General features: G+C 61.9%; 2 protein-coding genes across 3 annotated transcripts; one reads left to right on the top strand and one right to left on the bottom strand.

Annotated features, from left to right (window-relative positions):
• The first annotated feature begins 1417 nt into the window (after window positions 1–1417).
• On the top strand, window positions 1418–17120 carry GIT1 (GIT ArfGAP 1). Of its 2 annotated transcripts, XM_061389511.1 has the most exons (21): window positions 1418–1648; window positions 7845–7978; window positions 8397–8509; window positions 8630–8735; window positions 9239–9456; window positions 9542–9636; window positions 9973–10015; window positions 11875–11901; window positions 12091–12139; window positions 12516–12588; window positions 13130–13227; window positions 13599–13710; window positions 13812–13945; window positions 14041–14193; window positions 14291–14521; window positions 14613–14666; window positions 14850–14936; window positions 15057–15130; window positions 15235–15417; window positions 15536–15599; window positions 15759–17120. In XM_061389511.1, the coding sequence occupies exons 1-21, from the start codon at window positions 1597–1599 to the stop codon at window positions 15969–15971; spliced, it is 2313 nt and encodes a 770-aa protein (XP_061245495.1). In that variant the 5' UTR covers window positions 1418–1596; the 3' UTR covers window positions 15972–17120. The 2 variants fall into 2 exon arrangements, with proteins under 2 accessions (XP_061245495.1, XP_061245496.1); XM_061389512.1 differs by lacking the exon at window positions 11875–11901 and having other exon boundaries at window positions 1419–1648.
• Window positions 17121–17535: 415 nt separating this feature from the next.
• TP53I13 (tumor protein p53 inducible protein 13) lies at window positions 17536–21835 on the bottom strand. Its single transcript, XM_061389522.1, has 7 exons — window positions 21679–21835; window positions 21428–21499; window positions 21159–21200; window positions 19001–19129; window positions 18662–18865; window positions 17984–18539; window positions 17536–17903 (listed from the first exon to the last, which is right to left on the bottom strand). Exons 1-7 carry the CDS (start codon window positions 21748–21750, stop codon window positions 17791–17793), a joined length of 1188 nt encoding a protein of 395 aa, XP_061245506.1. The 5' UTR covers window positions 21751–21835; the 3' UTR covers window positions 17536–17790.
• Between the last annotated feature and the right edge of the window lie 1386 nt (window positions 21836–23221).

The following is a 23221-nucleotide window of genomic DNA, read 5'->3' as shown; positions in this document are numbered from 1 at the left end:
GAGCGGCTGGCTATGGGGGGAGGGGATGCCTGCAAGAAGAATTTTTTTCTAAGGTGCGATTATAAATACACCCTGTGGATCGCAATCTCAAACTTGTCAATCTGGGCTGCAGCGAAAGGCGATGGAGGCAGCTTTGCATATATTTCGGGTGGTGTGACTCATGAGCATTACTTGTCTCCCCCAGGGAAGCAGCCTGCCACCCACAAGTCACTGCTGCTCTGGCACCGCCGGGATAAAATGAGCCAACTCCAACAACCCTGCCCAAGGACTCCCCTCCAGCCCCCTTGCTTTTGAGCAGGACTCCCGGCCATGGGGAACCCTCCCCTAATCTGGGGAACCTGCCTTAATCGTGTCATCACTACCCTGGCCCTTGGGCCTGGGCACCCTCGCCCTCTCCCAACAAACAGAGCGCTGGCCTTTTGCTGCTGCAGTGATGGGGGTTGGGTGCACGTGGGGCACACGTGTACGGGGGAGCATGCTCAGTGCAGGGGTGCACCCATGTGAGGCCTGCGCCTCCTCTCCCTGTCACCCCCACCCTCCAGTCAGTCTCCCCGTGAAGTCCAGGAAGAAAGACCACCACAGAAAGGATCCCTATATGTTATATGCCCACGCCCTGGACACACACCCCTGGTGGCTCAGAAATACCGTTGATGTATACAACACTGTTACCAAGTGGCTATTTCTGCACACAGGCACAGTGTTCACTCCTCAGGAGGTCTTCAAAAAAAACTGTCCAGATTCTTTTCTCTCTGGATGAAAGCATGGAGGACGGATAGATGTCTTTTTAGCCCGGAGACTGGGGGATTCACTGCACGACCTCTGGCACCTGGCCGTCCATATTGTTGGCAGTGGGCTAGTCAGCAAGAGTGGGACCACACACACACCTGGACACACAAATGTGGATACACGGGAGGACTGGGACGCACAATTCAACCCAAACAGACAAGCGGGTACCTCGAACCACAGCCCCTGGATAAGGGGGGGCCGGGGCCTCCAGCTCCTCACTCTTCTCTGATCCCCAGGGGTCACTGTCCCTGGGCCCGAGCTCCTCAGGCCACACACAGCCTCGAATATGAAGGGGACGAGGCTGTGAGGCGAACTCGCAGCGTCTCGGCGGCAGGCGCGCACCGAGGCCCGGGCCGCAGGCGGCGCTGCGCGCTCGGGCCTGGCGGCGGCGGCGGCCCCTTTAAGCGCCCCCGCCCCCTCCCGCCCGCGCTCCCGGCTTCCTTTCTCCGGGAGGCGCGGCGGGCTGGGCCTGGCGGCGGGGCGGGTGTGCGGGCCGCCCCTCCCCCGGTGGGCCGGGCCTGCGCCGCTTCCTGCAGGAGCGGCCCGGAGCCGCGCAGGGGGCGGAGAGAGCGAGCGGCGGCGGGGCGGCGCGGGGCGGCGCGGGGCGGAGGGCGCCCGAGGGCGAGCGGGCGGGCGGGCGGGCACGGCGGGTTCCGGGCCAGCCCCGGGGGCGGACGGTTGGCCGGGCGCGCGGAGCCTAGCCGGGGCCTTGCCGGAGCCGGGCCGGGCAGCAGGGGCCGCCGCCGCCCGGGCCCGCCGCCCGCGCCCCCCACGCTGGCCCAGAGGGCTGCGGCCGCGTCGCCGCTGAGGATGTCCCGGAAGGGGCCGCGAGCGGAGGTGTGTGCGGACTGCAGCGCCCCGGGTAAGCGGGGCCGGGCTGGGGGCGGGACCGTGCACCGAGGCGCCGCCGGGCGGGCGCCGGGGCCTGGCGGGCGCGCCGTGCGGGGCCGGAGGGCGGGGCGGGGCTGGGGGCTGCGGCCTCCGGCCTCGGGTCTCGGCCCCCGCCCGGGCCGCTGCGGAGCCGCGTCCTTGGAGGGAGGGCCGCTCGGGGGGCCGCGGTTTGCTCGCGTCCGTGGACCAGCGAGGAAGGACATTCCCGGCGCCGCCTCCCGCCCCTCAGCTGGCGCCCCCCACCCTCCCCCGCTCCCCCCGCCTTCCATCTCTGGATCCAAACGGAAGCGCCAGCCTAGGGTGGCCAGGAGTACTGGCGGAGGCCGGCCGGGCTTCGGAGGTGGGGGCGAGTGTGGTTTTGTGTCATCTCAGGGCCACCCCCGCGTCTTGCACCTGCTGCTCTCGTGGTCTGCGCGCCCGTAAGGGTGGCGGAGGGCAAGGGGCAGAAAGCGGGCAGATGGGCCGGGGTGGGGTGGGGGGTTGTCTGGATTCTGTTTTCTCGGGAGCAGACGGCGGGGTGGCTTCTCCTAGGACTCCCTGCCCCTGGCTCCCAAGGCTCCTCGCAGGGCCTGGTGTTCAGGGCCACCACAGGCTTGGGCATCGTCCCCTGAGGTGTCCGCAGGCCTGGTAACGGGACAACGAGCCTCAGCTTTTCCTGTGCTCTAGTAAGGCCTGCTTGGAAGATGGGCTTGGCCATACCCCAGCCTGGGCACAGACCTCTCTCCCTGTCCCCTAGCCCAGCCTGACCAGAAATGAGTAGGAAGCATGCGGAGGGGTGCCTACATTCCCGGGACCCACCTGGCTTTGTGGCCTGCCTCCCGGCTGTATTTTCCGTGCTGTTTCCCTTCTTCCCACCGAGTCAGGTCCAGGCTGATGTGAAACCCCCCTGACCTGCCAAGGAAGTGAGGAGAAATGACCCGGAAAGGCTGCTCCCTTCTGATGCTGGGGGACACTGCCCGTGATCGGCTCCGCAGCTGGCTTGGGGAAACGAAGCCCTGGCTCTTGACCATCCTCTCTTTAGGAAAGGAGCTATCTCCCTGGGAGACCTCCGGGCAGGCTCAAGGGGGGGGGGGGGGGGGGCGGCGGTCCATGAACTCCAGGAGGACTCTGGGCACAATTAAGTGGAGAGTGTGGGGTGCCGTTTTGTGGCCCATAACTTCCTGCCACCCTTTGGACAGGCCCAGGGCTTCCCTGGTGGCTCAGTGGTAAAGTATCCACCTGCCAATGCAAGAGACCTAGGTTCAATCCCAGGGTCCGGAAGATCCCCTGGAGAAGGAAATGGCAACCCACTCCAGTACTCTTGCCTAGGAAATCTCATGGAGAGAGGAGCCTTGGCGGGCTACAGTCCATGGGGTTGCAGAAGAATCGAACACGTCTTGAGAGAGTAAATAACAACAGGACCCCAACAGGTTGAGACCCACAGATGCTCTGGTGGTTTCAATGGCTCCAAGCTTGAGTGTTTGGGCACTGTGGGAACCTGGCAGGAGCATGGTGGTCTGGGTGGCTGTGACCCTGAGGCCTCCTCTCAGGGCATGTCATGGTCTAGAGGGCCCTGAGGAAGCTGTGTGTCCAGGGATGTGGGGTGTCCTTACCTCTGGTTAGTTAGAAACTACTATTTCCTCCCCCCCAACTGCAGGCAGGTCTGGGGGATTAAGGGCTAAGAGGAGAGCTTGCCTTCTGTGTGTTGGTCCGAGGCTGTTCTGCCCTTCTGCCCGCCTACCCCTCTGCCAGGCTGCCCCTCTCCCCCGCGGAGGAGGGAAGGAGTGTTGGTGGGGAGGGAAGGTGTGGCTGGGAGGGGGTTGCCTAACAGACACTTTATCGTGGAAACCTGGATTTTTGTGTTGCCTTTGTTTCTAGCTTACTCTGTGACTCACAGCAAGACTTTTCTAAAACATGCTGAGTCTCAGTTTCCTCAACTCTGAGGCCAAGAAGTTGGAGTAAAAATGGTTTTTGAGGACCGTCCCACCTCCAGTCTGCGGTCCTGATTCTGGGCAGGGGGACATAGGGCAGCATTAGCAAGGCAGTTGTCCTTTCTCCATTGCCTTTGACTACTTGATTAGAAGCTTCTGTATGCCCAGTGGGCATGGGCAGGAGTGGTGTGTCTCTCATGTGTTGGGGTACCTGGCTCCTATCCCCGGTCCTCATCCCACAGAGTCCTGTGTGCTCCTGGGAACCCCCTCCCCCCGCCCCCACCTCGGCCCCGATCCAGAAAGCAGGTCAGGAGGAGGCAGGTGCTGAGGTGAGGATGTGAAGCGTGCAGGGTGCTGATAAAGTCTTGTTCACCCCAGCACCCAGCATGGTTTCTAGCACAGAGCAGACATTCCCCCAAGGGATTGGAGGCTTCTCAGGACCCTGACTTCTCCTTGGGGCATTTTTCAGTCTGGGACCTAGAACAGCCCAGGTTCTAGCCCAGCTGGAGGGAAACTAGCAATTTGGAGCCCCCTCATTGGTATGTGGTTCCTACCTGAAGTCGTAGGCTTCTCACCATATTCAGAGCCCTGCAGACCCAGCCCTGGGAGTGGGGTCGTTGTCTCTTTGTGATTGGTTAATTTGCGAGGTCTTGAGGTAAAAGGTAAGATGAGCCTGACCCCAAAGAGCTCCATCCTCCTCCCAGGCCTGGGTGCATGAGACAAGTCTGAGTGTGTTGTGAGCATGGCACGGCTGCCGGCCCTGGCGGCTGGTGCTGCCTCGCCAGGCACCGTCTGTGACTGCGCCTGCCTTGGGAACAAACCCTGGAGGATGTGTGTCTCCCCTGTCCCGCCCGTCCACTCCGCCTGCCGCACAGCCAGCTCATCTCTAAGGGCCTGCCTCTTGCGCCCTGGGCCCCCGGGCAGCCCCCTGGCTCAGGCAGCCCCTGGCACAGACGTGAAGCCCTCACAATGCCCATCTTAACAGGCATCTTGAGTGAGCAAGGCTGGGCACCAGCTAAAGACATCTGGGAACCTGCAATCTCATTTGTCTCTTCATGATGTAAATTGTGGGCTGGGGTGAATGCTGAGCTTTTTTCTTTCACTGAGGTGCAGCTTATGTACCCTTGGAAAAGGAAATGGCAACCCACTTCAGTATTCTTGCCTGGAACATCCCATGGACTGAGGAGCTGGAGAGGGTACGGCGGGGGGGACCTACAGTCCATGAGATTGCAGAGAGTCAGATACGAGTTAGCACACACTCACAACTTCTGTACAACCAAGTGCCTGTATCCTCCTCTGTAACCTGATGAGTCTTTACCTGTATACATACATAACTCTGTAGCCACAACTCCGATCCAGAAGTAGAGCACGCCCAACACTCTACAGGGCTTTCTGTGTCAAGGCCCGCCCCCCGCCCCCACAGGGAACCGCCGTTGTGACCTCTGTCCCCATGGAGTAGATTACTCTTGCCTGCTTTCAAGATGATGGGCTTCTCCCTCTTGCCTAGGTGCCTAGATAGGAAAGGCTAGCTACTGGCCCCAGCGACCACTGATGGCTTTGGGTAGTGGTATGAATTCCCCCTGGAGAAGGCAATGGCACCCGACTCCAGTACTCTTGCCTGGAAAATCCTATGGATGGAGGAGCCTGGTAGGCTGCAGTCCATGGGGTGCTAGGAGTCGGACACAACTGAGCGAATTCACTTTGACTTTTCACTTTCATGCATTGGAGGAGGAAATGGCAACCCACTCCCGTGTTCTTGCCTGGAGAATCCCAGGGACGGGGGAGCCTGGTGGGCTGCCATCTATGGGGTTGCACAGAGTCGGACACGACTGAAGCGACTTAGCAGCAGTAGCAGCAGCAGCATGAATTCCCCTTAGGAGAGGCGTCCATGGGCTTGGTGCTGGTTCGCATTATTCCAGGACTTACGCCACTTGGCGCACACACGGGACCCCTGTGCCCCAGCCCCACCCGCCACTGCCAACTGGGCGGGGAAACTTGGCAGATGTTGAGGAGGTGGCCGCACCCCCTAACCCTCACGTTCCCTGTCCTTTCTGCCCCGAGTTTGGTCCTGGAAGCCTTTTAGAGGGCACGGGTCCCTTAATCTCAAATTGCAGTAGCCATTTGACTTTCAGAACCCCTTCCTGGCCTTTCAGCTTCGGAACTGGCCTAGGTGGGGCATGGGGGCACCTGCTGTGGGAGGCCCAGACCCCTTGGGCAGAGGAAGTAGGGAGCAGAGTGACCCATTTATGTCACCCAGAACCGAGCTGGCACCGTTGTGCCCCAGACCAGGGCAGGATTCCCCTGCCCACCTGGTTCAGGTCACTGTAGGAGGGAAGACCCTCCGCCAGGCTGGGAGAGTGGAGAGCTGGACCCCTTTGCCCAGATCCTGGTCCCTGCCGCCTTTAAGGGTTACCGTGTCAGCTCTGGTGCTGGATGGCTGGCCAGCCCGTCCAGGCCTGGCTCCTCCGGGAGGACCATGGTCTTGGGGTGGAGGCCTTAGAGCGGCCCATTTATGATCCTGGCCTGGGCGGCTCCCTGCTGACAGGAAACCCCACCATTTCAACAAGAGGAATTTGGGCTGCGTCATTTCCAGCTTCCTGCCTGGGCTGGCCGGAGGTGGCTAGCAGGCAGACCCCTGACCCAGTGGGGTTTGGAGCGGGGGAGGGAGCTTTCCTTGCCTGAAGGCCAGACTGGTTGGGTCAAGCCAGTGCTCCTGTTTGCTCTAGGGCTCCCCCTCTTGGCAGAGATGGTGGCCCCCAGAGTCAGCCTCCGATGAAGCTGGGTGGGGGCACCTGCTGCACCCCTCTGCCCTGTTTTGGGGGCAGATCCCTAAAACCCAGACCCAGAGAGCGGGGCTGCTCCTTCCTCTTCCTGTTTCTGTGCTGCAGAGAAGACACCATCGCAGCTCAGGCTGCGCTGACTCAGTTTCCTCACAGCCCTGGGGAGTGCTGATGGATGTCCTCGCAGGGAGGGGCCTGAGAACTGCCTTCTGCTTAGAGAGGCTCTCATCACCCCTAGCCTGTCCCCTCCCCCAGTGGGGACCACTGTGGACAATTTGAGCACTAGGGGCAAGGCAGAGAGCCAGCCCCCCACCCAACCCCCCAGGATGGGCCTTCTGAGACGGGCAGGGGGCTGGGCAGAGCGGAGAGTCCTGGGAAAGTGGCTCCCCGCCCCCACTCTCCGGCCACACACAATGGCTGCTTTCTCCCCATGACCTTTCCGCAGCCTGAGCTGTATGCAGCTGTCTCCTCCCCCTCCCGCAAGGGGCCTGGGGTGGGAGGCATCTCTGCTGCCCTTGAGAAGGACCCCAGGAGCTCCCACCCTTCTCTGGTCCCTCTGCTTGCTTGCAAAGCTCACTTCTCAAAGAGTAGAGAGTGACTCCCAGGGCTCTTGCCCACTTGGGGTCACCCACTTCGGGGCTGCAAGAGCAGCTGGTGTGGACATCTAAATACCTGGGTTCACATCCCAGCAATCCCCCTGATGAGCTGGGTGGCCTTGACTAAGCACCCTAACATCTCCGAGACACGGGTTCCTTGTCAGTGAAGCGGGTTAGTATTTCCCGCCTTGCCTGACAGTTGTTAGAGGCGCCATACTGATGGCAAATCCAACTGGTCCCCAGTGGGTGCTCGGGCAGTTTTAGTTCCTTTGCCCCCTCCATCCCCCTTAAGCGGGGCTCCAGCTCACCCATCAGTGATGGTCGTGGGAGGCTGCCATGAAAAGGCCTCTTACTGCCCAGGTGAGGGCAGACGCGGGCACCCCTGGAGGGTGTGATGGGTCGGACAGGTGGGCCAGTGACTCCAAAAGAAGCCTGGGTGCGGAGAGTTGTGGCACCGGTCCGGACACAGGAGTGTCTCTGGGGGTGTGGCATGCAGTCGTTGGGGACTCTTGCCTCCCAGGGGCAGGGCTAGGGCAGCAGTCTTGTTCCCTGGAGAAGGACTGTGGTCCTGGCACCAGTGGTTGCAGCACAGGAAGCTATGCCCACTGAGGAGGCCCTAGGGACCACACCTCCCCAGGGGGCAGAGACGTGTAGGAGAGGGCTTGGCTCCGTAAGTGGCCGCTGGAGCAAGCCTTCGGGGAGTCCCTCCCGCCCTCCTTCAGAGCTCAGCGCCCTCCTCAGTGGCCCAGCTCCCCAATCCTTAGGGGACTGAGTGTGCAAATTGTGCGTGGAGAGCTAAGCACAGTGCAGGTCCAGGGCCATGCTCGGGAGGCTCAGCCGTGTCTGGCTGTGGCTGACCCTTGTCCCTGCTCACCCCGCAGACCCCGGCTGGGCCTCCATCAGCAGGGGTGTGCTGGTGTGTGACGAGTGCTGCAGCGTGCACCGGAGTCTGGGCCGCCACATCTCCATTGTCAAGCACCTCCGCCACAGCGCCTGGCCCCCCACCCTGCTGCAGGTACCCGGGGTGCTTCCTGTCTTTACCATAGGGCATGCTGAGCGCAGGCACACTTACCCCGTGCCCACACACACAGCTGCCTGGGGTCCCCCACCCACAGCAGAGCCTAGTCCTGCCCCTTGCCGCCTGGGCACAGAGACAAGGCCACCAGGACTGGAGCCACACAGACCTGGGTGTTCACCCTAACTCTGCCACTCCTGAACGTGCAGTATGGAGCTTAACCGCTGAGAGCCTCAGCATACCCACCACGACCCCTGAAGTGCTCAACTGGACCCACATCCTTGGATGGCCAGACTGGGTTGGGGGTGTGACAGTGCCAGGCACACAGTAGGCCTGTTGGTGCCGCGTCCAGTCCGGGACTCGGAGGTGTCTGCTGGTACACAGTGGGCATGCTCACTCTGGTGCCTCCTGCCCACAGATGGTGCACACGCTTGCCAGCAACGGGGCCAACTCCATCTGGGAGCACTCCCTGCTGGACCCTGCGCAGGTGCAGAGCGGCCGGCGTAAAGCCAACCCCCAAGACAAAGTCCAGTGAGTTGGGCGTGAGGGGTGGGGGCTGCGGCCTTGTGGTCAGGACACAAGCCTGGGAGGTGGCCGGGTGCCTGACCTCTCCCACTCTGCTCCCCGTTTCCTCCTGCGTGCCCCGTGCAGCCCCATCAAGTCCGAGTTCATCAGGGCCAAGTACCAGATGCTGGCTTTTGTGCACAAGCTGCCCTGCCGGGACGATGACGGAGTCACCGCCAAAGACCTCAGCAAGGTTTGTGGGGCACCTTGGAAGGGGACCGGACCCATCCTCACCCATGATGCCATCCCCACTGAGCCCTAGGTCCCCAAGGCAGCCAGGTCAGGCGAGAACAGTGGGCACAGTGGAAGGACAGGATTGCATGCTCAGGCCACGTGCGATCAAGGCCCCTCTGCTCCAAGTGCACACGGCAAGGCTAAAATCATCCAGCCGCCACCCAAGAGCCAGAAAACGTTGGGCAGAGCCTCCATTTTCTCATCTGTAAAATGGAAAAGAAAGAGTATCTACCTCGTGGACAGTGTCTGTTCTAAGCCGAGCGTACTGCATGCTCGCGGTCGGTCAGTGGTGACTGACTGCAGCTGTGATTCCTGGGCATGAAGTGCAGCCCTCAGTCCTCCCTGACAACCTGCCTGCAGCCAGGTCCTGGGAGCTGGCCAGAGTCCCGGGGGCCTGGACCAGGTGCTGTGGTGGGGAGGTGGGGGCACACACCCATTTACTGCACACTGTGCTCCTTGCAGCAACTGCACTCAAGCGTGCGAACGGGCAACCTGGAGACATGTCTGCGCCTGCTATCCCTGGGCGCCCAGGCCAACTTCTTCCACCCCGAAAAGGGCACCACACCTCTGCATGTGGCTGCCAAGGCAGGTCAGACGCTGCAGGCCGAGCTGCTTGTGGTGTATGGGGCTGACCCTGGCTCCCCAGATGTTAACGGCCGTACACCCATTGATTATGCCAGGTAAGGGCCAGCCAAAGGGTGAGGCTTGGCTGGGTGTGGGCAATGGACTGCTGCTGAAGGGCTGAGCCGTGTGACCTCCCCACAGGCAGGCGGGGCACCATGAGCTGGCGGAACGGCTAGTCGAGTGCCAGTACGAGCTCACTGACCGGTTGGCCTTCTATCTCTGTGGGCGCAAGCCGGGTGAGCAGAGTGTGGGGCAGGCCTGGCAGGGCCAGGCAGGTGGGACCCAGACACACCCCAGCAGCAGGTGCCATGGTGACAAGAGCCCGCTGGGGAACAGTGTTGCTAGGCAACTGGCTCCTGTGAAATCGCTGCAGGCTCTGGGCTGCAGCATGTTGGGGTAGGGAGTGGGGGTGGGCATAACTGCAGCCAGTTCCCAGGGCCCTTGGGGGTAGCCTGCCCTCCTCCCTTCCCCTGTCCCTTCTGGGTGCCAAGTCCTGCTCATGGCAATGGGGTGGGCTTCTAGCTGCTGAGGCCACCCAGCACCAGTGACTTAGCATTTTTATTTTTATTCAGATCACAAGAATGGGCATTACATCATCCCACAGATGGCAGACAGGTGAGTGCCCACCTGATGCCCCTTCCCAGAGGCTGCTGGGTGCCATGAGGATGCCCAACCCCCAGAACCCCCACCCCCCAACTCTTCAGGCTTTAGGGACCTTGCACCCCTGCCCCCACCCCCCTTCAGGGGTTGGAAGCACAAGCCTATCACAGTCTGGTCTTCACTCCCTAATGCTGGGCCCCAAGGCAGGTAAGAAATGTCCACTCAGCCTGTGGCCAGCAGCCTGACCCCCATGGCTGTCAAGCACATAGGGCTTGAGTGCAAGAAACAGCCCCCCAACCCCCAGACCAGGAACTCTGGGTTCTGTTAGGGGCACTGACCCCAACTGTCAAATCTTTAAACAGATTTTTGCTCTTCAGTGAAAACGTGGTGGACCCCAGGAATTTGACTAACTTTGGGGTTCTGCCAGGCTTCTGTGGTGTGCTCAGAAATCCGGCAGGGGCTGGGGGCACAAGGCCAGGAGAGGTGTTGTCCACCCCTTGTGTGAGAGGCCCCAGGAGCCCAGGCAGTGGGGGACGCGTGCGCAGGATGGGCGCTGGCGCCACCTGGTGGCTGCCCATTGTGGCCGAGCTGTGCTTGCTGGCCAGGATCTGGAGAGGCTCCCTCCTGCTCCGAAGCCCATGTGGGCAGACAGCCCTAGTCAGGCCTGGATCCCTCAGGTCCCTCGAGCCCCCGATCTTCTCTGTTCTGAGACCCCCAAGACTCCCCCTGTTTCTCTGGTCTGACTCTGCCTGGTGTGTGTGTCTGCTTGTGTGTGTTCGTGTGTTGTAAACACACATAGGCGGGTTCTCGATGAGATGCTAGCTGAGCACCTTTGCGGGGCCAGCTGTTGTTGGCCCTGGAACACAGAGGTACCTCAAGCGTGATCCGGGTGCTTAGGGGTATCACCATCCCAACAGGGTGGCCAGGGCCCTAGTCAACTGCAGCCCTGTGTGGGGAGTGCAGCCAGAGAGGCAGAGGCACAGACGTGAGAGTGCTGTGGGAGGAGCTGCAGGCAGACCATGAGGCTGGAGCATGGGAGAGGCAGGGAATCCCTGGAGCAGGACTGGACGAGAGGTGGGGGGGAGAGAGTGGCTGGTGCTGAGCCCCGACGTGAGTTGGGACTGTCGAGGGAGCAGAGGGGCTCTGACATGGAGGTGTGGAGTCTGCTCTGCCACTGGCTGGCTGTGTAAGTGCAGACAGGCTCCTTAACCTCTCTGAGCCTTAGTTATCTTTCTGGGCTGTTAACATTAAATAAGATAGTACATGCAAAGCATTAAGGCTTTTGGGTTTGTTTTTTTTTTTTTTGCCACGCCACACGGCTTATAGGATTTTGATTCCCCAGCCAGGGACAGAACCTAGGACCCAGCAGTGAAAGTGCTAAATGCTAACCACTAGATCACCAGGGAATTCCTTAGCATATTTTTAAAGTGAGCTTTTTGTTGAAGTGTGCCATACATGCCCTATTATTGAAAAAGTTTCTAAGGCCAGAATGGCGCAGCCGGATGTATCCACAATGCCCTGGCTTGTGGCTGAATAGAGGATTGCAGGGGCAGGACTGGACGCAGGAAGATGGGTGAAAAATGCTGCCAAAGACCAGGCAGGAGGATGAAATGGCAGCACCTGGGAAGGCTTGGCCATGGCCTGAGGATGCAGGAGGCTGCAGGGCACTCCTAGGAGCTGACATTTGTGCAGGGCGACTGGGTCACGCCAACCACTGAGGAGTGGGCTGGGGGAAGACGAGCTGGGTTTGGTACACTCAGGTCTGGCATGCGCACGAAGTTGGGTCTGAGTTTGGCGCGGGAGTTTGTGTGCCTTGCTCCTGGGTAATTGCCACCTTGTCCTGTTCTTTCCTCTGCTGCCTCCTCTGGACTTAGATCTCGGCAAAAGTGCATGTCTCAGAGGTATACGTGCCTGCTCGGGGGCAGGCCCTGGAGGAGGGGCGGGGCAGAGAGGCACTTGATGTGCAGCACCTGGGGTGTCATCTCCCTGGGGTCCCTGCATGTTTGGGAGGTCACTGGCAGGGGCCTGGCTGCCTCTCATATCTGGCCTCTCCCCTCCTCCCTGTGCCCATCTCCCTCCTTCGTCTACAGCCTGGACCTGTCCGAGTTGGCCAAAGCTGCCAAGAAGAAGCTGCAGGCGGTGAGTCTGCTCAGACAGGGAGCCCCCATCCCTGACCCTCTGTTCCTGTGACTGCCCCACCCTCTAGTCTCCCCAGTCTCCTGTCTCCCACCTCCCACTGTTCGTCTGTGACTCTGACTCTGCCCTCCTATGGCTCCCAGGGGACTTCCTGAGTCTCTACCCTCAGGGGCACTAACTGTCTGCCCTGGTCTCCCTCTTTCTCCCACCTCAGAGCTGGGCAGACAGACCCCTGTCCACCCTGGTTTCCAGTTGAGACGGGGGGAGAGCTGGGGAACACAAGTCGTTGCCCACATCGTACAAGGCCCTGGGGCACTGGCTCGGTGGGCACTGGGGCTGGCTGAACTGACAGGGCCCGGGTCCCCTTCTCTGCCTCCAGCTCAGCAACCGGCTTTTTGAGGAACTAGCCATGGACGTGTATGACGAGGTGGATCGAAGGGAAAATGACGCTGGTGAGCCAGGAGGGCATGGAAGTCTTCGGCAGAGGGGATGGAGGCCCTGCCAGTCAGGGAGGGCTGGTACCTGGGTGGCTCTTTCGCCAGGACTAGGAAGAGGTGCCTGGCTTGGTCTGCTTGGCAGGCCTGCCCGTGAGCCCCGCCAGCTGGGAGCCCAGCGGCCCCAGCCAGTGGGCAGAGCTGCTGAGCTGGAGGCAGCCAGCCTGCTCCTCTCCCCAGCCCCTTGGACTGGGGCTCCTCTCCGCCCAGCGGCCGCCCTTTCTGGTTCTCTCCCGAGCCCTGCTCCGCCCCTCCATCCCTCCTTCCTGGCTATAGCAGATTCCAGCCCAGAGGCGGGAGGGAGTCTCTTCTGTTGTCAGTCCCCAGCTGGCCTCGCCCTGCCTTTCCCTGGCCCAAACTACTTGTGTTCTGAGTACCAGTGTTGGGGGCCCTTCGGGCCTGGGAAGGAGCTCAGAAGGCGGTGCTCTGGCCCTCCTGCCCCGGCCTGTCCCGCGGGCCCAGCCCCCGTGGACAGTCCGCCCCTGCCCCTCCCCCACAGTGTGGCTGGCGACCCAGAACCACAGCACCCTGGTGACCGAGCGCAGCGCCGTGCCCTTCCTGCCAGTGAACCCCGAGTACTCAGCCACACGGAATCAGGTGAGCTGGCTGGATGGGGCCTGGGGCCATCTCTTCCCTTGCTGGGTCACCACTGCAGGGCCCTGCCCTTCCCTTCCGGCAGGCAGGCCATTGTTTGCTGCTCGTCCCCACTCCTGGCCGAGGCCTTGCCCTCGCCTCTGGCTCGCCCTGGCCTCTGGCTCCGGGATGTGGGAATGGGGAGGAGGCAGTTCTTTTGAGCCCTCGGTGAGCAGCCCCTGGGCACTGCCCAGCCTCTGAGAGCTCCCCCCAGGCCCTCCACGTTTGTATCACCCTGGGCTGGGCTCCTTGGATGGCCTGGCTGCTTTGTCCCCAACGTCTCGCATCAGCCACATGGGCCTCCTCACACCAGCCCGGCCCTGCCTCCCTCCCAGGGGCGACAGAAGCTGGCCCGCTTTAACGCCCGGGAGTTTGCCACCTTGATCATCGACATCCTCAGCGAGGCCAAGAGGAGACAGCAGGGCAAGAGCCTGGGCAGCCCCACAGGTGGGAAGGGCACGGGCGCCGCTCCAGGGTGCGCTCCCTCCCGGGTGGCGCGGTGCACAGGCTGCGGCCCTGGGCCCTGAGTGACAAGCCTGTGCCCTCAGACAACCTCGAGCTGTCCACGCGGGGCCAGAGTGACCTGGACGACCAGCACGACTACGACAGCGTGGCCTCGGACGAGGACACAGACCAGGAGCCCCTGCGCAGTGCTGGTGCCACGCGGAACAACAGAGCTCGGGTCCGAGAGCCACCCCGACACCCCCCCCCCACACTCCTCATATCCTGGGGCCCTAGCGGCAACGAGGGGGCTGACTGGCCCATCTCCCTCTGCAGAGCATGGACTCCTCAGACCTGTCAGACGGGGCTGTGACGCTGCAAGAGTACCTGGAGCTGAAAAAGGCCCTGGCTGCTTCCGAGGCCAAGGTGCAGCAGCTCATGAAGGTCAATAGCAGCCTGAGTGATGAGCTCCGGAGGCTGCAGAGGGAGGTGAGGAGGGGGCTCCCGGGCCCGCTGGGTGGGGAAGAGGCAGGCTCCGGGAGGCGGCGGTGCTGCCCGGGGTTTCTGACACCCCTCTCACTCTCAGATCCACAAGCTGCAGGCCGAGAACCTGCAGATCCGGCAGCCACCAGGGCCGATGCCCACACCCCCCCTCCCCAGCGAGCGAGCTGAGCACGCACCCGTGGGGCCTGGCGGGAGCACCCACCGCAGGGACCGCCAGGCGTTTTCCATGTATGAACCAGGCTCTGCCCTGAAGCCCTTTGGGGTCCCGCCCGGGGACGAGCTCACCACCCGGCTCCAGCCTTTCCACAGCACCGTGAGCCGCCTGCGGGCCCCAGGGGGGGTGGGGTGGGGACAGGGTTGGGACCAGCACAAGGCCCCCTGTGACCCCCCTGTGCCACCCCCAGGAGCTGGAGGACGACGCCATCTATTCAGTGCACGTCCCTGCTGGCCTTTACCGGGTAAGCAGGGCCTGGGAAGTGGGTCCATTCCCACAAATAGGTGGCCCCAGCGGATGCCAGGCTCTGTGCGGGACACTGGGCACAGGGTGACCGGACACACACGGTCCCAGCCTCGCTGAAGGGAAGCCGAAAGGCAGGGGGGTGGGGAGGAGGAGACTGACTCCAGCCCTGCCTGGGTTTCAGATCCGGAAGGGGGTGTCGGCCTCAGCTGTGCCCTTCACTCCCTCCTCCCCACTGCTGTCGTGCTCCCAGGAAGGAAGCCGCCACACGGTAACGAGCATCCCCAGGGCCCAAGGGAGGGACGGGCTGAAAGAGAGAGGTGTGCTGGTGAGGTGACGGGGGTCCGCAAACACACCCCTGACCTGCCAACCCCGGCCCTGTGCCCTCCAGAGCAAGCTCTCCCGCCACGGCAGCGGCGCAGACAGTGACTATGAGAACACACAAAGTGGGGACCCGCTGCTGGGGTGAGGCTCCGTGGGGAAAGGGGATGGTGGCCCCTGAGCGTCCGTGAGGGTGTCTGCAAGGGCCCTCACTCACGGCTGGAATCCTCCTCCCTCTCTAACCCCAGCCTGGAAGGGAAGAGGTTTCTGGAGCTGGGCAAGGAAGAGGACTTCCACCCGGAGCTGGAAAGCCTGGATGGCGACCTCGACCCTGGGCTTCCCAGCACGGAGGATGTCATCCTGAAGACGGAGCAGGTCACCAAGAACATTCAGGAGTTACTGCGGGCGGCCCAGGAATTCAAGCATGACAGGTATAGAGGTGGGCAGAGGCTCACGCGGGCCTCTGGGGTGTTGCAGAAGACAAGGGAGGGACCAGTGCTGTGCTGTCCTGGGACCCTTCCCTCACTTGCCCTCCCCCCCACTGCCCAGCTTCGTGCCCTGCTCAGAGAAGATCCATTTGGCTGTGACTGAGATGGCCTCTCTCTTCCCGAAGGTACAGGGGCCAGAGAGGGGACCTGGAGGGGGCGGGGGTGCCTCAGGGTGGGGCGGGTGTGGAGAGTCTGACGGCACTGGCCTGGTTGGATCCCTGGACCCTCGGGGTCCCATCATGGCTCGTGGTTGGTTTGACGTCCAAGGCCCGACTCCTCCACAGAGGCCCGCCCTGGAGCCTGTGCGAAGCTCGCTGCGGCTGCTCAACGCCAGCGCCTACCGGCTGCAGAGCGAGTGCCGGAAGACGGTGCCCCCAGAGCCTGGCGCTCCCGTGGACTTCCAGCTGCTGACTCAGCAGGTGATCCAGTGCGCCTACGACATCGCCAAGGCCGCCAAGCAGCTGGTCACCATCACCACCCGCGAGAAGAAGCAGTGACCACTGTCCCCAAACCCTCACCCGCACCCTGGGACCTCACTGGCCGTGGGAGCTGGGCCACTCCAGACACTCATCCCCACCCCCACCGAGCCGCCGGCCCAAGTGCCCTTAGCGCTGCCACTGTTCCCGGCAGCCAGGTGCCCTGGTGCCCGTCCCCCTTGAGCCCCCAAGGATGGGGAGGTGAGGTGGCAGGAGCTTCTGCCCCCACATTCCATGCACCCCTCCCTGTACATAGCCCCCCTACCCCTCTAGCGTGCAGGGGCCTGCAAGGCGGCACTCCCAACCCCATGCCCTCGGGGGCACCCTCAGCCAAGGGTTGGGTGGGGACACTCCAAGTGGGGCAGCTCCCCTGATGCACCCCACCCCCATGAGCCAGTCCAGCCCTCCTGGGGGCTGAGCGGGGGGGGCATCCCCCCTTGTACATAATACCTGTGGATGTCCCCACCCTGTAGCCACCAGCCCCCTGCTGCTCTCTCCTCCAATGCCAAACGGCCCCAGCTAGGGCACAGGCCCCAACCTGTGTTCCCGGGGTCCCCAGCAGCAAACACTGGAAAAGTCTAATCTTTTTTTTTTTCCTCTCCTCTCTTCCACTCCTTAATTTTAACATTGTGGTAACTGAGTGTGCCTGCGTGTGAGTGTGCGGGGCGGCAGTGCCGTTCCAGAGGCCTGGCCCATCTGGGGTTTCGTGAGGAGTGAGGGGACCAGGGTTGGGCGTTGACCCCCCCCCCATCCTGGGGCCAGGGGCTGCCGGAGGGAACCAGCTGGGTCCTGCCCTCTGCCTCCCCTCATTGCTCCCCCCACTCATACCCTCTATGAACTTAAAGAAAAACCACTTTGCTCCATCTCTCTTCCCCTCCCTTATGGAGGGGGAAAGTGCCGGCTGGGGCTGAGAACTGAGCACCCGAGCCTGGGGCTGGCTCCCCGGGGTCCCCGACGAAGCTGAGAGCCCCTCCCTGTGACCTCCGAGAGGCCAGCGCCTGCGGTGTCTGGGTCCCTGCAGCCTGGGGAGGCAGATGGCAGCTCCTACCAGCTCCTCTCCCTGCCCCACTTCTGTCCCAGGGGCCAGGCTCTACCTGTGTGGTGGTGGGTGGGCTGACTGTCAAGACGTGTGTCATGTACATTTGTATCAAAAATAAATAAGTGACCATGTGCCCTTTTCTGATGCTTTGGGAACTGTGGGAGGAGGGATCAGGGAGGTGCAGACATGAAATGGAGAAAGACCAACTTGGCAAAAGTATGAAGCCAGTGAAAACGGTGACTGCTGCAGCCCCCATACTGAAGGGGAGGGAAGCCCCTTGTCTTCTGTTAGCGGGGTCCTGCAAATAACGTTTCAGTAACTACCACCAGCGTCCTGCCACCTGGCCGCCCATGTTGGTGGAAGGGTCTACCACGTTACTAAAACCCAGGATCTGAGGCCAGGTTGGCAAGAGGCAGCAAGCAGAGGGTGCCTGACTTGATGCTATAACCCCCTCCCTACCTCAAACACGACCTACGTGACCTAGGACAGTGTCCCCGGCGGGAGTGAGTCAGTCTGTGTGGCAGATGCACAAGCTCAACTCCAGCCTCTACTAAAATAATTTAATAAAAACGGAGTTTTTGCAACGGAAGTTTGAAACTGCTCCTTTCTCTCTTCTCCCTCTGCCCAACCCCATTCCTCCCAGCAAACCACACACTAAGGATCAGCCAATCTGCCGCGCTCGGGCGTGACTGCTCCCTCCGGCCGCCAGGGGGCCGCCCCGCGCGCGGGCCACGTGGCGGAGGTTGCGGCCTCCGGCGGGGGGAGGAGCCGAACCTGCCACAGCGGCAGGGCTGGTGCAGGTCACTCGGAGCTGTCCCCGTCCGGGCCGCTGTCCGGCGTGGGCGGGAGGAGGGGTCTCCGGCGGGAGCGCTTGACCCGGCGAGGGGGCATGAGCAGCCTCCGCTTCAGCACAGCTATGGGCAGGAGGGGGAGCGGTCAAGGGCCGGGAAGAGCCCTGGGGGCGGGGCTGGGGGTGAGGAGGGCCATGTCTCACCAGCCACGGTGTCCCGGCTGTCCACCGTGGGCTCCCAGTAGATGCTCTCCCCGCGTCGGAAGTTTCGGTGCAGCCGAGTGCAGAGCGTGGCCAGCGTGAGCAGCACCAACAGGAAAGTCAGGGCCATGGCCGCCCAGGCGGCCTCCTCTGTGCGCGGGGTAGGGCCGCGGGCGGCCCTCGGTGGCCCTGCCGCCCGAGGGGCCGGGGAAGCCTGACCCAGACAGGCACAGCCCCCAGGACTGTTCTGCCCTTTGGGCAGCTGAACCTCCAGCCTGGAGCTGACATTGCTTCCTGGTCCCTCAGACAGCAGTGGGCCAGTGGACACAGACCCGGCATTATTGCCTTCACCCTGAGATCCCAACATGGGCTGTTTGGCCTCCAAGCTCCCTGGGGAAACAGAGGGGAACCTCGGGGCTGAGGGTGTGGGCTGGAGACCAAGGGCAGCCCGCAGCCCACGTCTCCTGGCACCACTAGGAAAGAGCTGCCCATGTCCACTAGATGCCACCTCCATGCCGGGTGGCCGCCAGCTCCACAGAGTAAAGGCCAAAGCCGGGGCCTAAGAGGAGAAGAGATAGCAGTCACCCCCTCCCTGCCCAGATGCAGGCCAATGGCACCCAATGGCACCACCACCCTGAGCCAGCAACCCCATGACCGCCATGCCTGGCCAGCACCCCTCACCTGCACACACCCTCGCTGACTGCACAGCCTCCCTCTGCCCAGCGTGGGCACCAAGGAAGGGGGCCCAGGAACAGTGTCAGAACGGAACCCAGCTTTCTCTCTCCTCTGCTTCCGCCACTGCCTCCTCTTCAGCCAGTGGGCAGCCCGGGCCGGCTCCACCCACGCCATCTCCAGCGCTAAGCCCCATGCGGCCAGTACGAGCGGCTACGAAAGGAAGAGAGAACTGTTATAGCTAAGTCGAAGCTGGGGAGCAAGCAAGCAGAGGCCCTGAATTCCCCTTGCCCTGCCCACAGCGCTGCAGCCTCCACTGGTACCAATCACCTTTCAGCAAGCACTTACCCGATCCTGGGTGAGGCTGGAATCAGGGGCCAGTGAGGGCTGGGCCACACAAGTGTGGGCAAGAAGGGCAAGCTGGAGCTTCAGCCAGGGGTGGGCACAGGGGTGGTAGAGGAAGCTGACGTCCTCAGACTGCAGGAAAGGCATGAAGACGTCAAGCCGGGCCCAGGTCCCTCCTGAGAGTTCCAAGTTCTCCCATCCTGGGGAGCCAACTTCAAGGGACTCCCAGGATGACCAGATGACCCTCCCACCTTCTGGGCTCAGGAAAGGATCAAGAGCCCTGGATACTGGTGTGATACTTGCCTCTGAGCATTCCTTTCATCCCTCCTCTCCAAGCAGTGCCACCCCTCAAAGGTCATAGCTTCCACGACAACATGCGTGGTTAACCCTGCCAGACTCAGACCACCCTCTTTAGCTATGTTCCTCTGCACCTGGCTCTACAGGTCCCCACCTAGGCTGTAACCACCCCCACAAAGAGAGACCAGGCCTTCTACGTATTGACCCATCTATATATATATTCAGTCTCCCCAAAGCATCCGAATACAGGGCACACAGGCAGCAGGTGCACAATCTCAGGATGGAAACACTTCAGTTATGAATCATTCTTTGATTGAGCTGACCTGATGCTCGTCATTTGTGCCGGAGGCTGTAGGAGATGCCAAAAGAGAACTCCTGGGCTCCGCTTGCAGGGAATACAAAGGAAACTCAGGGAAACAGGACTAATGCAAATGAACGAGCAAACTAATAAAGCTCAAAGTGATTAGCAGTTAAATTATGAGACGATTTCAAGCATTACACAAATTTGGAGAAGGTGATGAATAAATAAGGGCTAATGTGCTCAGGCAAGGTCTCAAGGGAGAGCTGACTCCTGCCCTGGGCCTTAAAGAAGGGTAGGGATGGATGGCAGGAGGGCAGGGAGCTGCCCCCCTTCAAGTCAGGTCAGGCCAGGTATAGAGGGGAAGGAGCCTCACACTCATGGGTGGTGAGCAGACCAACATGACTGAAGGGGAACCAAAGCTGTGGAGAGGTTACACGACGCTTACTGAACCAGGTAGAGCCAGAAAAACCAGACAGGGGGGTGGGGCCACGATAAGGTGGGAAATGAGGAGCCACTGGTTTCTGAACAGTTTGCAATGAAAAGGGCTGTTTGGGGAAAGGAAACGGATAGGTGGCATGAGCTCTTCTGGCTTGGAGATATTACAAGGATCAAAAACAGATATTTCAAAAGGAAAACCAAAAGGACAGAGAAGCTATCCAACCACTGGCAGTGAAACACACAGGCACACAAGGAGAACCCAAGGTGTGGTCGGTAACCTGACATACACACACTCCTTGTTGCTGTTTACTTGCTAAGTCGTGTCTGACTCTTTTTGACCCCATGGACGATAGCCCACCAGACTCCTCTGTTCGTGGGATTTCCCAGGCAAGAATACTAGAGTGGGTTGCCATTTCCTTCCCCAGGGGATCTTCCCAGCCCAGGGATCGAACCCACATCTCCTGCATTACAGGCGGGTTCCTTACCACTGAGCCACCAGGGAAGCCCATTACACACTCACACACTCCTTACAGCTTCCTGTTTTCCAAAGTGCTATCCCACGCAATTTGTTTACTCCTCAAGGGGAGCCTGTGTGCGCAGCTGTGACCCCCCTGGGCTGTAGCCTGCCAGGCTCCTCTGTCCATGGAATTCTCCAGGGAAGAATACTGGAGTGGGTTACCATTTCCTACTCCATGGATCTTCCTGACACAGGGATTGAACCCAACTCTCTTGCATATCCTGCATTGACAGGTGGATTCTTTACCACCAGTGCCACCTGGGAAGCCCATAATAACCACTAAGAACCTCTCTCACAGGAAAGCAGGGCCCAGATAAGTCAGAGACTTCCAAAGTCACACAGCAGAGCTAGAGCACAGGTTGTTTTCTCCTAGGACTCTCAACCCCCTTGCAGCCTCCTGCCCACACAGCTAGCTACTCATAGCATTCCTGACACCTCGCTGCAGAAGACAGAGGCCTAAGCTCACTGTCCTAGGACTAAGAGCACTAAGGTCTCCTCCTGGAGTGGGGAGCAGTAAAGAATGGAGCTAGTGAGCAGAAGAGGTGGAGCCTGCAGGGAGCTGGCTGTTTCCAGCACAGACCCCGAGGATGCCTCCTGCTTGTACTCACCTGCTGTGGCCGCATCCGTGTGTAGGTCACTCTTGGTGACACCTGTACCAGGGAGACAAGAGAACTGAGAGGCCCCGGGGGACTCCGCTGGGGGGATGGGGGTGGGACACGACAGCAGGCCCGTGCTGTCACGTTGGGATGGTGACGCTAGTGACGAGGGCCAAAGGAACAAGGTGCTCAGAGGATGGCTGTGGAGGGCACCGCGAGGCCAGGGCGGGACTGCGCTACCCCTTCACGCTCCTCTCTCCCACCGCCCTCCAGGCTCCCACCTGTGGGGGCAGAGGCCACAGGCCCTCGGGACAACGGGCTCCCGCCTCCTCCGCCGCCGGTTCAGCCACCACCTGTGGGTTCAAGGCGCAGAAAAGCTGGGTTGTTTGGCCTCGGAGAGGGCTCTGCCCTCTCCCTCCCAGGCCCAGCACTCCAAGGGAGAACTCCGAGTTCCCCTCTCGGCACGCCCCTCCTTCTGGCAAAGCACTTGGAGACCCCGGGCCGAAAGCTTCTCGGCAGCGGGTCGCCTTACCTCACGGGGACCCAGGAGTCCCGCCAGGGCGGCCAGGAGCAACAGCTGGGACGGCGGCGGAGGAGGCGCCATCCCGGCCCGCCCCAGGCCGGCCTGCCGCCCGTCCAGCCAACAAGGGACCGCTTGCCGCCTGGGCCTGCCCCCGCGCACCCACGCCGCCCGCGTGCCCACGTAGACCCCGGGCTCGCGCGCGCGGGTCTGGCCCGACCCCAGACCGCGCGCCTCGACTCCCCGGGCTCGCGCGCCCCCGGCCTCGCCCCGCCCCCGGCCTCGCCCCGCCCCCGACATCGCCCCGCCCCGCCCCCACGGCTCCGGGCGGCTCTCGCCGGGTCCCTGCCCCGCCCCTGGGCCCGCCCACAGCCCGGGCCGCGCGCGCACGCGTCCGCCAGCCCAAGCCGGAAAAGTCATCTGGAAGCCGGTCCTCAGCTCACTGCGCAGCGAGACAGGCGGGACCACCTCCCTCCCCACGAAACTGGTCCCAGCGGGTCTCCGCGGCCTGCAGGGCGCAGCTGCAGCTCCTGGGTGGGATCGTGGAGCGTGAAGGAGGGCGGGAAATGGGACTCCTGTGAACTATGTGGCTCAGGAAAGGAGACGAGTCCGCTCCTTCGGCAAACCCGCTTCAGATTCATCATTATGACTGCCTCTGGAAGAGGGGCAGAATCCTGAAATAACAAGCTACGGAAAGGAGAGGGTCCCCACTGCTCCCCTCGCAAATAGCGCCCGAATCCGGAGGAGTCTCAGAGGGTCTCGGGCCTCCAAGCTCCCAGGCCTGGAAGTCTCGGGAAGCTGCAGCCGGGCTGGGGGCTGCTTTGTTGTCCACGTCCGCCTCCGCTTTCGTGATAAGCCCAACGGCGACCCGCCGGTGCCCGAGGAGACTTTGGCCACCTCGTGAGGTGGAATCACAGGCCTCTCCCCTAGCAGGGTGCTCGGGCCAGACATTCCCCGCAGCGGGGCGCCCATCTCCTTGGCCCAGTTCGAGATTTTGAGGGAAGACGGGAAAGTGGGTGGAGAGTGAGAGCTGTAATGTCCAGCCTGAAACTTTGAAATCGAACAAGAGCGTCTCCCACATCCACCGCCCCCACCCCTTGTGACTTGCAAGGGGTATTTCTTACCCGCCCCCCGCGCTCCAGAGATTGAGCTGATGAAAAGACTCAATCCATCCCCCGCCACGGCCCGCTCGCGGGGTGACAGGCACCCCCCTCCAAAGGCACCCGAATGCATCTTTCCCTCCGGCTCAGGGGCTGTTTCTTTTGGGGAAGTCCTTCCTGGGGAGCGGTGTTGAGGGTTCCCTCTCCCTGCAGCCAGGATCCAGGGCAACCCCGTGCTCGCGGGGGCGTCGGCAGGGCGCTCTAATGCAGGCAAAGGAACGAGAGGTCCCTGGCCTTCTGAGCTCCCACTGCAAGCCCGCTGTCGGGGCGGAACGCCTGCCCTGGCCCTCGCTGGCCCTGAGCCGGACCCTCTCCCGGCAGGAGTTATTGCGCAGTTGCGGGTGCCGGCGGGGCGGAGACCGACATCGAGGTCGGAGAGGACCACCGGTCCGGAC

The sequence above is a fragment of the Bos javanicus genome, chromosome 19 (genome assembly GCF_032452875.1).
Source record: "Bos javanicus breed banteng chromosome 19, ARS-OSU_banteng_1.0, whole genome shotgun sequence".
NCBI lineage: Eukaryota > Metazoa > Chordata > Mammalia > Artiodactyla > Bovidae > Bos > Bos javanicus.
The sequence above is the reverse complement of the archived record's forward strand: the minus strand, read 5'-3'. Positions and strand labels throughout refer to the sequence as shown.

Coding starts and splice junctions, on each gene's coding strand:
- GIT1 (XM_061389511.1), top strand. CDS start 1,597: ATGTCCCGGAAGGGGCCGCGAGCGGAGGTGTGTGCGGACTGCAGCGCC. Junction 1,649..7,844: donor TGCGGACTGCAGCGCCCCGG/GTAAGCGGGGCC, acceptor CTCACCCCGCAG/ACCCCGGCTGGGCCTCCATC. Junction 12,589..13,129: donor TCGAAGGGAAAATGACGCTG/GTGAGCCAGGAG, acceptor CCTCCCCCACAG/TGTGGCTGGCGACCCAGAAC.
- TP53I13 (XM_061389522.1), bottom strand. CDS start 21,750: ATGGCGCCTCCTCCGCCGCCGTCCCAGCTGTTGCTCCTGGCCGCCCTG. Junction 21,500..21,678: donor GACTCCTGGGTCCCCGTGAG/GTAAGGCGACCC, acceptor TTGAACCCACAG/GTGGTGGCTGAACCGGCGGC. Junction 19,130..21,158: donor CACGGATGCGGCCACAGCAG/GTGAGTACAAGC, acceptor CCTTTCCTGCAG/TCTGAGGACGTCAGCTTCCT.